Consider the following 16,405-nt stretch of genomic DNA (forward strand, 5'->3'; position numbering starts at 1 on the left):
GTAAACAGCGAATAGGTGGCAAATGGGCGGGTTGAGTCGGGTTAAAAATGGGCGGATCAACATGGGTCAAGACCAACGAATTGAATATGGACGGGTTGAAAATGGGCAGGGTCAACCCGTTATGACCCGTGAACCCATTACTTATTATTTTTAATTATATATATATATATATATATATATATAGATTTTTAGATGTTTTAATTTTAACTTATTATTTTTTAGGTAAATTTCATTTAATGGAGGAGGTGGAGTCTCTGGGACTTATTTGAAAAAAAAAAAAAAAAATAGAATTTAATAAGTTAAAATTTTCAATAAGGTCACATTGTAAAAATTTGACCACTAAGCTACGACACCAGAATTTTTCTACTCATTGAGCAGCCTGAGTTTGGTACTATTTCTAATTTCTTTACACACACACACATATATATATTCGAATAATTACTTATATACGTAGATGTTTATTCATTTTAATTAGCAAATTCAATTTTTTTATTTTTAAAGCCGGTTCACAAATAGAGGACGATAAGGTAGCTAAAATTTTCTCGTATATAAGTATTATGCATATATATATATATATTTCCGTCGCTGGAAGGATATTACACCATGAATTCCCCCTGATGGAAACCGGAAACCTTGGTATTGATAGATATAACCAGTCCCGTCCCACCGTCTCTCTCTAGGAAGAGCTTACACCAACTGATCTTCAGTTTCCATTGAAATGTTCCTCTGTTTGCTCAATTACTCACGACATGGAAATAGCAGTACTATCTTTAGGAAATATATATATATATATATATATGCATAATACTTTCTTTTAATATTATAATTATTATTATTATTATTATTATTTCTTATAATTGGTGCGCATTTGATTTAATTGCGCATTATAAACAGGTTGTACAAAAAGGTGACAGTTTACCTGTTTTTTAATTTTCAAGAGAATAATATTCCATTTTAAACCTTATTGCCTTGGTATATTTATATGTGAAAATTTTTTTATTTTTAATTTTTTAAAATTTTTTTTATTTATTTTTATTTTTTCAAATTTTTTTTATTTTTTTTAAAATTTTTTATTTATTTTTAAATTTTTTTTAATTATTTTTAAAATTTTAAAAGTTTTTTTTTTTAAAATTATTTTTTTTTTTAAATTTAATTTATTATTTATTATTTTTAAATTTTTAAAAATTATTTTTAATTATTATTTAATTTTTAAAATTTTTTTTAATTATTTATTTTTTTAGAAGAAATTTTGAGAGAGAGAGAAACTTAGAGAGAGGGAATTGATGAGAGACAAATTTAGAGAAAGAGAATTGTGAGAGAGAATTTTAGAGAGAGAAATTAGTTAAGTGTAATATAGAATAGATGTGTATTGTATGTTTATTATGTGATGGGTAAAATATGGGTTGAATAATATGGACCCTCAAATTAAGTGGTTAAAAATTACCCAATCCATCTTGACCCTCAATTAAATATGGTTCACCCATAACCATTAAAGAGTGAGCGAATATGGACGGGTTAATAGTTCCTGATCCATTTTACCACCCTAAGTTTAAGGGAGTCAAACTAATAAACATTATCCAACTTCAGGGAGGTTAGTATAATTTACCCTATTTATTTCGGCCATAAATTAGAAATGCTTTGGGTCCATTGAGCCGGATCGGTTCGAGTATATCATGCAATGGTAGTTCTGTAATTTCGGCGCACTAACCCTGTCTATAAAATCCCTACCTTCATACGATCGAAAGGTCTTGTCTCGTCGTTCTATTTCTCGGGGTTTTAGGGTTTTTGCTTTTTCTCTCCATATTTTTCTCTCTAGACGCCATGACTGCCCAGACGCAAGAAGAGCTTCTAGCTGCTCACCTCGAAGAGCAGAAGATCAATGTAAAATCCCTCTCTCTATATGTATAGATTTGGATCTGACGATTATGTAGTTATTATTTGCTCTCCTCTTGTAGACGATGAGATCAAAAGCACTACTGTTTGATTTGTATATACTGGATTTGAGTGCAAATTTTTTCTCTCTATTTCATAAATATTTGGATCTTTGAGGCTTTTGCCACCGATTTGATAGATTTTGAAACTTATTTTCGTAAGTGAACAGCCATAATTAAGAAAACAAGAAATCACAAAATGTTTTTTTTGGTTTATAGATTCTTAGGAACCCAAAAAAGAAAAGAAAAGAAAGTCTTTTTATGCTAATAGTTGTCTGTGTTTTTGTGAGATCACAGTGAATCACTTAGTATTAATTTTCATTTTGTTTGTTTGTTGAGAAATTTAAAGAATATAAATAAAAATTCAGATACTTATAAATTTAATTTGGAGTAAATATTATAAATTTACTTGGAGGATGGTTTTAATTTATTAATTTTAGGTGTTGGTCGCTTCTATGCCTATCCTATATGGTGTTGATGTGTGTCCTATGTATTGTTGAGGTCAAAGAATTCTGTCTAGTTGATCTTGTATCTCTGGAAGGGGTTTTCAGCAATACTTTAGGGCAAGCTAGGCAATTAAGTTATTAGTTGATTGTTTAAGCAAAATAAATAATTATCATATTGTTGTATTTGATCGTCACTTGTTCTAATGTTGATAGGTTCTTGCAGTAATGTTTTTGTCCATCTGTCTTCTTTATTTGGCAGCCTGATGAGCCAGTGGTAGAAGATGAAGAGGATGACGATGATGAAGATGATGATGATGACAAGGATGATGATGATGCGGAAGGTAAGTTACTTGTCCCATGGTCAAATATGTACATTTGGATCAGCTCAAATGGTATTTTTAGTGAGTTTTTTACATGTAATATTTCATTAAATTAAGCACAGAGACACTGGCATGTCAGGGAGTTTACTTCACAGTTTAATAGCATTTTCTTAGCCTTACCCCATTTTTTTGCATTACCAAAGTATCCACTATGAATTACTTTTCAATTGTCTCAAGTTGTGGATATTTAAGTTATTTACAACCACAATAATTACTTCTTTTTTCATCATTATTGCTATAAACTGATCAAACTAACAGTCACAATGTTGCACTTGATGGTTCTCTCTCTCTCACACACACATGTGCTTCTTAAATCTCAAGTATCAAGAGCCTTCAACTTAATCTTGAAAATTATACTTGACTCGTGGTATACCCTGTTGTTGCTTGCCTGTTCATTGTCCTTGGTTTCTGGTCTTGAGGTTCGGTTGGGTTAATTGTGGTTGAGGGAGCTGTCTTGAGGTTTGGTTGGGTTAATTATGGTTGAGGGAGCTGTCTACGCTGACGGTATATATGGGTGACCCTCAGTATTGTGTCTTACATATAGTACCTTGTTAAGTCATACATAGAGACACTTGCATGTTGGGAAGTTTAGTTCACTGTTTAATAGTATGTTTTTAGTTTTGCCGTAATTTTTTGCATTACCAAAAATATCCAAAGTGAATCACTTTTCAGTTATATAATGTTGTGGTTTTATAGATATTGATGTTATTTGCAAGCCCAATGATTAGTTCTTTTTCTTTGTTTTTTCATCATTCTCACCAGAAACTGATCAAAGTGATGGTGATGGTTATGGTTATCATGTCACATTTTATGATTGTCCCCCCCTCTCTCTCTCTCTCTCTTACGTGTGCTCCTGAACTCGCATATAAGCCTTTAATTTCGACCAAACTTAATTTTGAAAATATATTCAGGTCTGGACCAGATTACTGTAAAGTTCTATTCAGCTATTGCTATATTTTAGCCAATTTTTTATTTTTATTTTTTTGTTTTCCTTTTTTGATAAATAAATATTTATTAGAAAGCGTTCTAAGGGGAAACACATCCCAAAAGCTATAGAAAGGCCAAGGTCAAGAGGGACCCTAAGGAGTCAAAGAACAAAAAAATAAAAAATCAACAATCTCCTTTATAGATTTACCATTTCTCCCCATAACCCCCAAAAAAAAGGCCAATTTGATTCCTTGTTATAAGTTTAATTTTGAGTCCCTTTACCTTCATAACCAATCTTCAGCAATAAAAATAGTTTTTGTTTTTAAAGAGAAATTTACTTCTATCCTTTTGGCTGGAAAACCATTCCAGGAGAGAGATGTTTGTAGCTGTTTATGCTTTTGTCAACCCCAATAAGAAAGGCTTCACAATACTAAAATATGAATCTGACTTGTTTTATTAAGAGCAACGTGTGGGTGATGACAATATATTACCTTATGAAAGTTTTACTATGTTTAATCAGTAATGCATCACCTCCCTTCAAACTCTCTGAAAAGATATAGATATAAATCAAATTTGTAAATTTTATCAAATTGAAAATTGAACGTAAGATAACTTCTTTTGTATTTGTTATTTAATTTAGTTTCATAATGAGAGATCATGTGAGGATGTGAGTAATAAAAAAAGGATTAATTAGCACATTGTTCGTATCAGCCTTTGCTGTATTCAATGTATTTTTCTGACGGCTTTTGCATTGAGTGGCAAACCAGAGAGGGAAAGAGAGGGAGAAGAAGAAAAGGAGGGGAAAAACTTAAGGGAAAGGTAATAGTGAGGACAAAAACTTAAGCTAAACATCCGTTGACTATTTATTTATAATATTTCACGCTTTCTAATTGGGAGGGTTATTTTCATCATCTTCTCTTTATTTTCTTCTCCCTACTCAATTTAGGGTTAGTGTTATCTTTCCTCAACTTCTGGTTTTTCTCAACCCTACTAATTTTTTAAATTTCAGTTTTATTCTTGTAATGTAGAAATTCGAATTCATTTGAATCTCTCTTTTCTTATTATTCAGAACTATTCTTTTAACGGACTTGTTAAGGCTTGCTAATTGATAAAGCCTAACTTGAGGGTTAGGGTTTTTCATCAACTATTATTTATTTTCTTCTCAAGTTAGGGTTTTTTTCCTCAAGCCGTCTAATTCTTATAGCTTCAGTATTCATATTAGAGAAATTTGTCAGAATTACTTTGAATTCCTCCTCCTCATTCTTTCAATTGGTAAAATTTTACAATGTTGGAATTATTAAATGAAATCATTATGTTTGACGTCACTGACTTCTTTATTTATGGAATATTGTTATTGTTTTTTTATAATTAAGATTGTATTAGAAAGCGTTCAATCGGGGAATGGTCCCATAAAAACCACCCAGGGCCAGAAAAGGCCACTAAATCTGCCCCATTGATTTACAATTTCTCCCAAGACTCAACAAAAAAGAGAACGAATAGTAGAGAACTTTAGCCCTCCAATAGGAGTCTCCTTGCCATCAAAGGATCTCTCCTATGTCCATAAACACCACCACGGCGTTACCCTCCAACTTGGGCATCCACTGTACATCCTCTCCAAGCGTCAATCTTGTGTGTGTGTGTTTTTTGGGTTTGTTTGTGTGGGTGGGGGGTGGAGATTGCTAGGAGATTATGGTTTTTGATAACTTTTCAGCGTATTACTTTGACTATAAAACTGTACTTTAGCCAAGCTATACTGAAAGTATATGAATTAATTTAACGCAATACAATAAATTTATTCCAATTGTGTGTTCATGCATATAAAAGGGGTTGCTTTTGGGCCTGCTTGGTTCAGTTGTTTTAGACCAGTTCCTGTTTTCTAAGAAAAAAATTCAGAAAACTGTAAACAAATTCTGCTTGATTGACAGTTTTTGAAAACAGTTTTATGAAAACACTTTAAAAAAAGAGTTTTCAGATAAATGTCTTTTATAGTTTGAAAATAGTTCCCTGTTCCCCGCGTTTGTGGAATGTTTTAAGAGAATGGACCATGTAGGCCCTTTGTTTTTAAGTTGCTAAACTTGGTTTTTTGTTCACAAATCATTGTTCTCTAGTGATTCTAGAATCTGATTTGTAGACCATTCTCTCTGCCGGCGCCGCCGCCACCCCCCCCCCCCCCCCCCCCCCCCCCGGGCAAGGATTTACAGAATTCTTGCATTGCTTTCAAAAATTATATTTGTTTGGGTAAAATATACTTTGACCCCTTGTGTTTTATGTTTATTACAGTCAGACACCCTCACATTTGCATAATTACATTGTCACTTCTTTTAGATACGGACAGTTGACGGTGTTAATGGAAGATGAAAATTGACTCTTAAACCCTTGTTATTAATATACTTTTTTATTTGCCTTAGATATCTATCAAATTACTATTATGGTCGTCTGATAAAAATAGCTTAAAAGTGTTTTCCTTTTCCTTAATTTAGAGTGAGAAACCCTAATTACTATGAGACTCAAGGGTCGAGCAAAAAAGATTGAAGAGATTCAAGGTTCGAGCATAGAGGGTCAATTCAAAGATGTGTGGTTGATTGCAGTTGTACCTCTGTTCCCCAAGCCCTCTTCCCCTCTTCCACTATTGTTGCTTCTCTCTTTTATCATCATCAGCATCTTTATAACCATCTCTCTCACCATAGATCAACATACCAAGTTTCACTATTTACCAATCTTCTAAGTGGATGAAGCTAAGAGCTCACATCAACATACCAAGTTTCACCATTTACCAATCTTCTAAGTGGATGAAGCTAAGAGCTCACATATCAACCTTTCATGAAGCTTCATCATCTGTCACTACACCAACCATTATCGCCTAACTAAATACTAAAAACAGTAGTTATAAAATTCCAATTATTTTTTGTCATCAAATGACACAGTCAATCAGCAAATACCAGTAGGTTGGTTTGTTCAGTCTTAATGCATGGAGGTGTTGCAACTGTTATTACATCATATTGGTTTTTTGCTGATGGATTCTGTTAGGTTGGGACCCCCATTTTTCTTGGTCTGTTCTTTGGCTAGTAGGAAAAGAATTTCAATGAGTACTTCCTTCTGCTTGTTGGTCTGCAAAGTTTCTGTATCTTTTTCCATAAAGAAAAAATATAATGCTGACAACAACAGTAATGTTAATGATGCCGGAAAGAACAGTGTTATGTATTCAACCGATTTTTTACTTATTGGCCATGATATCTGACGCTTTTGATACATGCAGCTGCTTTTTGTATTGTTTGTGAGTGGTGTACAGAAAAAGGGTCCATATAGCTCTTGCTTGTTGTTTTCCCAAAAGCTGAAAATTCGCCATTTGCATTCGAGTCCCATACTAAAAAAAAAATCCTTAAAACCACTAAAACAGTATTGTTACTATATCAAGTGTGCAACAGAATGGTAATATTCCTTTGGATTATATTCACATTGATTGTTGTAAGCAATCGGGTCAGTTTGGGGAATCAAAGGCAAGTCACATCTCTAAAATAATTGTCCCAGGTTTGCTTCTTGTATGCTATTTGTCATTTCCACTTGATTTAGCTTTTCTTAATATGTATATTAACATAATCAAATTCTGAGGAGACCACTGCAAGTGTATTTCTTAGTACAAAATGTGATTTGTGGCTCAGCATTATTAGTGTTGCAGGAGGACAAGATGGAGATGGAAGCGGTAGGTCAAAGCAAAGCAGAAGCGAAAAGAAGAGTCGCAAGGCGATGTTGAAGCTTGGGATGAAACCTATCACAGGCGTCAGCCGTGTTACTGTCAAGAAGAGCAAGAATGTTGGTTATCTCCCCCCCCCCCCCCCCCCCCCCCCCCCCCCCCCCCGATTTATTTGATCATTTTTTCGCATGTTCCTATTTTTGCTAACATAATTTTTGGGACCTGCTTTCGAAACAGATTTTGTTTGTGATTTCCAAACCCGATGTCTTCAAGAGTCCAACATCAGACACGTATGTTATTTTCGGAGAGGCGAAGATCGAGGACTTGAGCTCGCAACTGCAGACTCAGGCTGCTGAGCAATTCAAGGCACCCGACCTCAGTCATGTCATTTCAAAACCCGAGACTTCGGCAATGGCACAGGATGATGAAGACGTGGATGAAACCGGAGTGGAGCCCAAGGACATCGAGTTGGTGATGACCCAGGCAGGAGTCTCTAGGTCGAAGGCCGTCAAGGCTCTTAAAGCTGCAGATGGAGATATAGTTTCGGCCATTATGGAGCTAACCAACTAAGTGCATGTTTTCTGATGTTTCCTATGTGTTGATTATGCAAATTTTCTTTGTGGATTTTCAAAGTTTGTGAGCGGATTTTTTATTTTTTTTTTAAGTTTTGTTTTTGTTTTATTTCGTTTAAGTTACTGGTCTTTACTTGTGTTGTATTATTAAGAGTCTAAGGATCCGATCTCTCGTCCGTGGTAAGTGAAAGTTCGTGTTTTCTTGAAACAAGTCTGACACAATTGGCTACTCTTTGAAATATTTCTTTTGATGGTTATAACTACAGCTCAATCCAAAAAAAAAAAAAAAACTCCTACGTTTGTATGTTATGTCCTATTATGACTGTTTTTCAAGTAGTGAACAAAAATTGGTTGTTAAAATTGCACAATATGTTCTTATTTTTTAAATAATATCAATGTAATATCTCGACGGTCAGTTAAGGAAGAGGAAATTAATTTAGATATAATTTAATTATGAAAACTTTAAGAAATGTCAATATAATTTGTCTAATTTATTTTGATCTGCAACTCATCCAATCAAAATTTATTTTGATCCTTGATGGAAAAAGAAAGAACTCGTGATTCATCCCTCACTCAACTGATTGAAAAACATGTTGGAAAAAGTTTGCACGAACGGGCTTGAATGGGGGGGAAATAAAACGGGTGGATTGGAAGGGTTGTGTGACCCGAACCTGGTAAAATGATCCAGGCTGCCTACGTATCATAATGTGAAGATGAGATTCATTATACAGCTCAATACTGAAAAGGAAAGCCAAAAACTGAAACAAAACTTGATTCAAATGTCTGTCAATTGGACCCTAAAGCTGGTGGTCTCAGAAGCCCGTAGTAAAATCATTCATCTCCACGCATCCGTACACAATTCGAAGAGAGAGAGAAAATCGACTGGGCTAATTACCAGACTGCCCCAAATGGGCTCTGCAATCATATCTCTCAGCAAAGATGCTTCAACCCATTTCTCACCCAAGATTACTACTACTAATATTGCTGCAATCAGAATCTCTTCAAACAAAAAAATGAAACATACAGCAGAAATAATTCAAGTGATAACAATTATACTCCTCCTCAAGCATAAATGCCTCAAAAAGTTGCATCCAGTACCCCCAGTGATAACAATGTCCAAAATTAGCACAGAGAATGACAAAATTGACTAAAACTCCAGCAGAACTAGCTTTGGTTTTCCCAACATAACTAAAAGTGTAGCTGAATGAGTTAAAAATGTTAAGATATAACTCTCTGAGATATTCTTTACAAATAAAAGAAAGTATTCTGTGATTCGATCTCCTTTATTGCTTGGATCCAAGGGCTGTTGGAGCTTGATCTTGAATCGGGCTGTTGGCAATCTTCTTCAAGTTTGTAATTGAGGAAGACTGTTGATGATTTCTGATCAAGAATGATCTCGAACAGTGTTGTTTGGTGATTCTTCAACTTGTTGAATCACGGACAAAAGAATGATTTGTAATTCGTAATTTGTAATTTGAGTTTTATTAAGTAATTTGAAATAATTTTTTAGGTAATTTGAATTTTATTAGATAATTTGTAATTTGAATTTTATTAGGTAATATTTTTTTCAATTAATAAATATTTTTTATATTAATAAATAAATACTAAAAATTTGAATTTTATTAGGTAATATTTTTTTGAGTTAATAAATATATATTTTTTTATAATAATAAATAAATACTAAAATACTGAAACTCTTTACACATTTAATAATAGTATAGATATATATTTTGGATTACTTTTTTCTTTTCTTTCCAGTTTTATATTATTGATATATAGGCAGAACATTGAACAAATAAATTGAGAGTAAAAATTGAACAAATGATCTGTGTGATTTGTTTTATCTAATAAAATTATTATTTATTTTAAATTCTTTCATAAAAGTATTTAGTGATCATAGTTCTTAAATTCAACACTAAGAAAATTTAAGATGTAACTGTATACTTGCTTAGACAATATTTAATATGTTGAGATCACTTATAAATATTTTATAGAATATTTAGTAGGATAGAACAATTATTTAATTTTTTATATTTTTGGAGTGCAACTGAAATAAGATAATGATAATTTTTATAACTAATATTAAGGTGGACTATAAATTACTCACCACTCACATGACAAAATTCAGAACTCTTTATCAAGCATAGGATAAGATATAATAATTTATTTACTTACGCTCAGTTTGTTTGGACCTAAAATATTTTTTAGAAAATATATATATATTTTTATATTTTCTGGTGTTTGGTTGTCGTAAAATATTTATAAAGAAAAAAAGTATTAAAATTTAACAAAAATAATTTATCCATCAATTTTCGGGAAATTATTTTACATGCCTCATTCGATGGACTCGACCTCAATCTCGACGTAAACTTTTACCAAATATCGACAAAGTAAAAATAAAATAATATTTTACTTAAAAAAAAGAAAAAAATTTCAAAAAGAATATTTTACGTCGAAACAAATGCAACCTTAATCTCCCATACTTCTCTATGTCTCTTAGAAAGTTTTCACTTAAAGTGATAGTACAATAAATACCATCTAATAATTTCTCGCTAGGATTAGCCTAGACAGAAAGAGATTGGTTACTACTTGAGTTTTATTTCAACTTTTTTGTAGAAACTTTGTATGTATTGTCACCCTCAAGACTAAATTTAATATGTAGAAACTTTGTATGCATTGTCATCCTCAAAATTAGTCTTGAGGAAGACAATACATATTAAATTTAGTCTTGACTATGACAATGCATAGAAAGTTTCTACCGACAGAGTTAAAATAAAATTAAAGTAGTAGTCAATCTCATTCAGTCTAGGTTAATCTTAAGGAGAAATTATTAAATGATTCTGATCTAAGTCACATAGAGCGGAAGCGGGAGCGGGAGCGCAAGAGTGGCATATCCCAAAAAAAATCTTAAAACGGGAGCGCCGTTAGAGCGCCGCATTATAAATATATAAAATATTAATTTATAATAATAAATATATGTTTTAAATAAATTTCTTGCAAATAAAAAGACAGAATAGTGAATCAAATATGTACAACCAATATAACCTACTTTATAAAAATGCATAAATTAACAAATATGACAATCAAACAAGCTGCTTTATAAAAATAAAAACATAACAGTGAATAGGGCATAACATAAAAAGAAATGTTCAAAAGTATTGTCATTTATACATTTAATCTGCTTTAAGCTCAAGATGACAATCATTATCTTTGAAAGAGCAATATTCAAAAGCAAAAGAATCCACTGCTAAACTTTAAAATAGACATGAAATATCCAAACTTCCAAACCCAAAATTAATGAAAGTAAGTTACGTAAATATTATCTAATGAAGGTAAGTTACGTAAGTATTACTAAATATTAAGTATATTGTTATATAACTTATATTATTTGATTTTTATAGAGTTTACTTAATTAAATTAAATTAATTACTTTTTGACATAATTAACCTTATTTGGTCTATTTAGGGGTAAAATCAAAATTTCTCAAGATTCACACTAAATTCGTAAATTTATTGTCAAAAGTAGCCAAATTCTTAAACAAAATACGCGATTTTATCTTACACAATTCATCGAATTGAACTTTAAAAACCGGCGAATTCTTAAATTGAATTCGCGAATTCAAAAACATGAGAGCGTGAATTTTTGGCGAATTTGCTCTCAAAACGCCAATTCGCGCTCGGAGCGCCAGTGATTTGAGCGAATTTTGTGACTTAGGTATTTCTGATCCATTAATATTTAGTGGATCAATTAAATACAGATAAATGACCTCACAAAAATGTATTAATAAATTATAAAATTTAATAATCAAAAAATTTTCATTGAATTAGTTAATCAAGTATGACCATCTAATAATTTATCAAGAGAGAGTATAAAATAGCCGGGGGGATGGTCAAGAAAGGGCAGCCACTAATTGCAGCCATAAATGATCCAGGCCCATGCACCAAATTGTACGTCTTACGGTTGTATTGTTGAAGATAAATGATGAAGCTTTACGATGATTTTCTTCACCTACCCAATTTGATAAGTAAAAAAACGAGTCGTATGTGGGTTCCACTTACTATGACAATAAAACAACTACAGTAAATTAGGCCAACAGTTCACACAACAATAGAGCGAAATAAATATTCATTTAATATTTGATTGATAATTTTCTTTATTTAATATATTTACAACGGAGTTTAAAGAGTTTTCATATTAAGCAATATATTTTCATACAAATTGATGAAAAAAAATTATTCCCATATTTAAATAACACAATTATACAAAACAAATTTATATTATTGATGTATATATTCTAGTGTATCTTCCATTCTCTCCTTGAATATTATTAAGAAGTTTACAATAAGTCAAAGAAGGTAGGGCTTATTTACTTAATAAGTCTTACTGACACCAAATAAAAATTAATGAATGAAACTTATCTTTGTATTAAAAATTTTCAGTTAAATACTTTAAATAATAATTAAAAAAAAACCAAGTCATAATTAGATTAAACCAAATAAATATATTTTTTTTACCATATTTATCTTCATTATTTCCTTATGTATTTATGTAGTAAACGAAAAGTATAAAAAAGATATATATATATATATATATATATATATATATATATATATATGGGACAAGAGTAGAAAACACCCCCAAAGTATACTTCGCATAACACTTTTATCCCTATTTGAAAATGTGTGCAAAAAACACTCATAATCTTTTCATATTGTGCAAAAATACATCATCTAATATAAATTAATTATGTAATACATATTTTGCCCTTTTACTCTTCTGAAAATGCTCAAGGGGGTATATATACTATTAATCTCATAGTATAGGAGTGTTATGTGCACATTACCTTCTAAACATTTAGTTTTTTAAACTTTGGGAAATTGTATAATAAGGATTTGAATTTTTTGAGATTCCAATTTACTCTTTTATACTAAATGTTTTTTTTCTTTAAATTTTTTTTTTTTTTTCGTACAGACACTGTTAAAAAAAAAAAAAAAATCCCAATATCAGTGTGCACTGGTTTTCGAAGTTTGGAAAAATTTTGTTTTCTTTAGTTTGCACTTTATTTTTATTTTTTATTTTCTATTTTATCTTTACTTTTCTTATACTTTTATTTTTATTTTATATTTTTATCTTTACTTGTCCATTGCCGGCACCCTCCATGTCATTTTCGGTCATTTTATAAAATTATTTATTTTTATATATTTTATAAAATAGTCCAGTAAGAGTAATTTAGTCAACTTAGGGTTTAAATTTGTCAGAGGAACCTATTTGCACCAGATTGAAACTTTATGGGTGTTTTTTTGCATGAGAGGACATCATCTAATAGTGTCATTTTTGGTCATTTTACAAAATTACTTATTTTTATATATTTTATAAAATGGTTTAGAAAGGGTAATTTAGTTAACTTAGGGTTTAAATTTGTCAGAGGGACTTATTTGCACCAAATTAAAATTTTAGGGGTGTTTTTTGCACGTAAGGGGTGTGATATACACCGTAAGCATACTTTAGGGGTGTTTTCATATATGTACCTTCTTAGAGATCTTGATTCTTTGTTATAAAGAGAGAATTGGATATGATTCATAATTGGATTGTATATTAGCAAAAGTGCAAAAAGACCACCCTCTGAACTATCAAAGTGAAAAATAACCTCTTGGATTATTTCGAGTTGCAAATCAAACTCTCAATCATACAAAATATTGCAAATAAGACCATCTCAATCACCCGACCACATTTATCGTCTGTTGATTCAGGCGCCAGTGTATATTCAAGAAATGTACAAATTACCTCTTTCAAAGATAGTCGAGTGGGTTATTTTTCACTTTCTTGATAGTCTAGGGGTTATTTTTCATTTTTTTTTTGTTATTATTTTTTTTTGGGTAAAGTGCAAAAAAACCCCTAAACAATGTCCAAATTTGCAAATAACCTCCTGAAGTATTTTTTGTGCATAAAACCTCATAAACGATACATTCAGTTGTAAAATGCCTGTAACGACCCAAACCCGTGAGTCCGGACCGTTAATCGGGTCCTTAATCGAACCCGAGGTCCACTAGGTCATACTCGCCACTTCCTATGTCCAAAAACTGTCCTAAGCTCACTCTAGGGTTCAAAACAACATAAATCATAGTCCCACAATGACGGTCAAACATCACAGGCCAAATGGGGATGAGCAGCCGGCTGATGGGTCTTTATCGGCCGGCTGACAAAGTAGGATCAACCGGCTGACCTACAGGGTCGGTTGGCTGAAACGATGGGGTGAAATGATGGCTCTCGGGACTTTCACTATAGCCTGCGTCGGTTGGCTGAAGGAGGGGGTTCGGTTGGCCGAACATGCGGTTTCGGTCGGCTGATGGTGAGGGTCAGTCGGCTGAAACATGCATTTCTGGGATTCAGCTCACTGGAATGAATTTTTTAACTGTGCTATGACACTCTCAACCTATACCGAACCTGTACTACACCCAATTTCCGAATTCACGGCAACAAAATATGATGACACATAATTGAGGGCATCATTAATGATTTACAATACAACATTCCCTTCCCATTCACCATGAAATGTTGACCTAGTCTCAAATTTACATTATTTAGAATCTGTAATACCCCTAATTTTAAAACGATAGTCTCGGTATTTATTTATTTATTTTTATTGTATTTTTTTAATTGTTTAATTGATTATTTGACTAATTGTTTATGTGTTTAATTAAATTAAGTGTTATTTGATTAATTGGTTACTTATCTATGTGTTATTTGTATTTTGTCTAGGTGCTATTTGTATTATTTGTTTAATTAGATTGGGTGCTTAAATGATATATTTGATTAATTGTAATTAATTGTAAATTAAATGATTAAATGTTTTATTTTATGGTTATGGTTAGTGGTAATGGGCTAACTAATTGGGTCCCATGGACTACTTGGATAGGAGGTTGGATGGGTATGGATAATTACCCATGGATAGTTGTATATGTATATATATAGATATATATGTATATACATATGTATAAAAAGGAAAGTAATTTATTAATATTATAGTAACTTTATTATTAATAAATAATCTGATGTATATATTTTATTTATTTAATGAAGATACAGATAGATTATATACGTAACATGTTTTAAGTTACTTTTTAATATTATGGTAACTTTAGTATAAATAAATAATCTAATGTATATATTTTATTTATTTAATGAGGATATAGATAGATTATATACGTAACATGTTTTAAGTTACCTTTTAATATTATGGTAACTTTAGTATTAATAAATAATCTAATGTATATATTTTATTTAATTAATAAGGATATACATAGATTATATACGTAACATATTTTAAGTTACCTTTTTAATATTTTTATTTTTTATTTTTCTTTATTAAGTTGACTTGGATTGGGAAAAGGAATAGGGTTATTATTTAGCCTATAAATACACAACTATGGGTTGAAAAAGGAGTGAAATTATATCACGTAATATATTCTATAGAGAAAGAATTAGAGAGAGAAGGAGAAAGAGGAAGGAAGGAGGAGAAAACCCTGTAGAGAGAAGATTAAGGAAGAAGAAGTTTAACTTTCGATTCGAAAGTTTAAGGCAAGTTCTTCTTCTATCTCTTTCCCTTTGATTTGTGTTTCTGTACATGCTTAGGAAATTCCATGATTTATTAAACACATAAAATTAAATAATTATGCATGTTTAATTAGGTTAGAACATAGGTTTTATGAAATTGGTTCATATCTGTTCTTGTGTTATGAATTGATAAAATGCATGATTTTGATTTGATTTCTTATGTGAATTTTTACATGTTTAAATTATGTATTTTTCATATATGTGGAATGATGAAACGTAGAAACATGCCTAAGATTCCTGAACATTAAATAGGGATTAGGTTTGGGTTTTAATAAATTTAAATAGACTCAATCATAATGATGCTTGCTATTTGAATGTTTTAAACAAACGAATGGATTTAATCTTTTAAAATATTTTAGCAATTGAGATTAAATGTGTAGGATGAATTGGATATGGAGAATCCTTATTTAACGGTATAATAAAATATCATCATGTATAAGATTCAGTTTGTGTAGGACATATGATATAGGAAGTTTAAAGAAATAATAAGTCATTCCTATTATGTGATAACTTGATATCATATTTATCATAGTTATTTATGGAATGTTTGATGTATTTCCTTAATTGTTACATCAATTATTGGATTGTGTGGTTTAATGCACCGGTATGGGACGGTGGCATTCTAGGGATGGATTAACTTATTAGTTAAGTCCTACCTATTTTATATAAGGGAATGGATTAACTAAAATGTTAAGTCCTACTTATATTTAAGTCAAGTCAGCTGAACAAGTTGAATGACTTATGGATGATTAATTTATTATATAAGGGAATGGATTAACTAAAATGTTAAGTCCTACTTATATTCAAGTCAGGTCAGCTGAACAAGTTGAATGACTTATGGAGG

The 16,405-nt window shown here is 31.2% G+C and overlaps 1 protein-coding gene across 1 annotated transcript; it reads left to right on the forward strand.

The window, feature by feature from the left end:
* Positions 1-1,725: 1,725 nt before the first annotated feature.
* On the forward strand, positions 1,726-8,158 carry LOC132300573 (nascent polypeptide-associated complex subunit alpha-like protein 1). The gene is made up of 4 exons (XM_059797724.1): positions 1,726-1,881; positions 2,637-2,718; positions 7,361-7,494; positions 7,613-8,158. Exons 1-4 carry the CDS (start codon positions 1,822-1,824, stop codon positions 7,943-7,945), a joined length of 609 nt encoding a protein of 202 aa, XP_059653707.1. The 5' UTR covers positions 1,726-1,821; the 3' UTR covers positions 7,946-8,158.
* Positions 8,159-16,405: the final 8,247 nt, after the last annotated feature.

The sequence above is a fragment of the Cornus florida genome, unplaced genomic scaffold (genome assembly GCF_030987335.1).
Source record: "Cornus florida cultivar Cherokee Brave unplaced genomic scaffold, ASM3098733v1 CherokeeBrave_3.0.0_Hap2_Chr03, whole genome shotgun sequence".
NCBI classification, from domain to species: Eukaryota; Viridiplantae; Streptophyta; class Magnoliopsida; order Cornales; family Cornaceae; genus Cornus; species Cornus florida.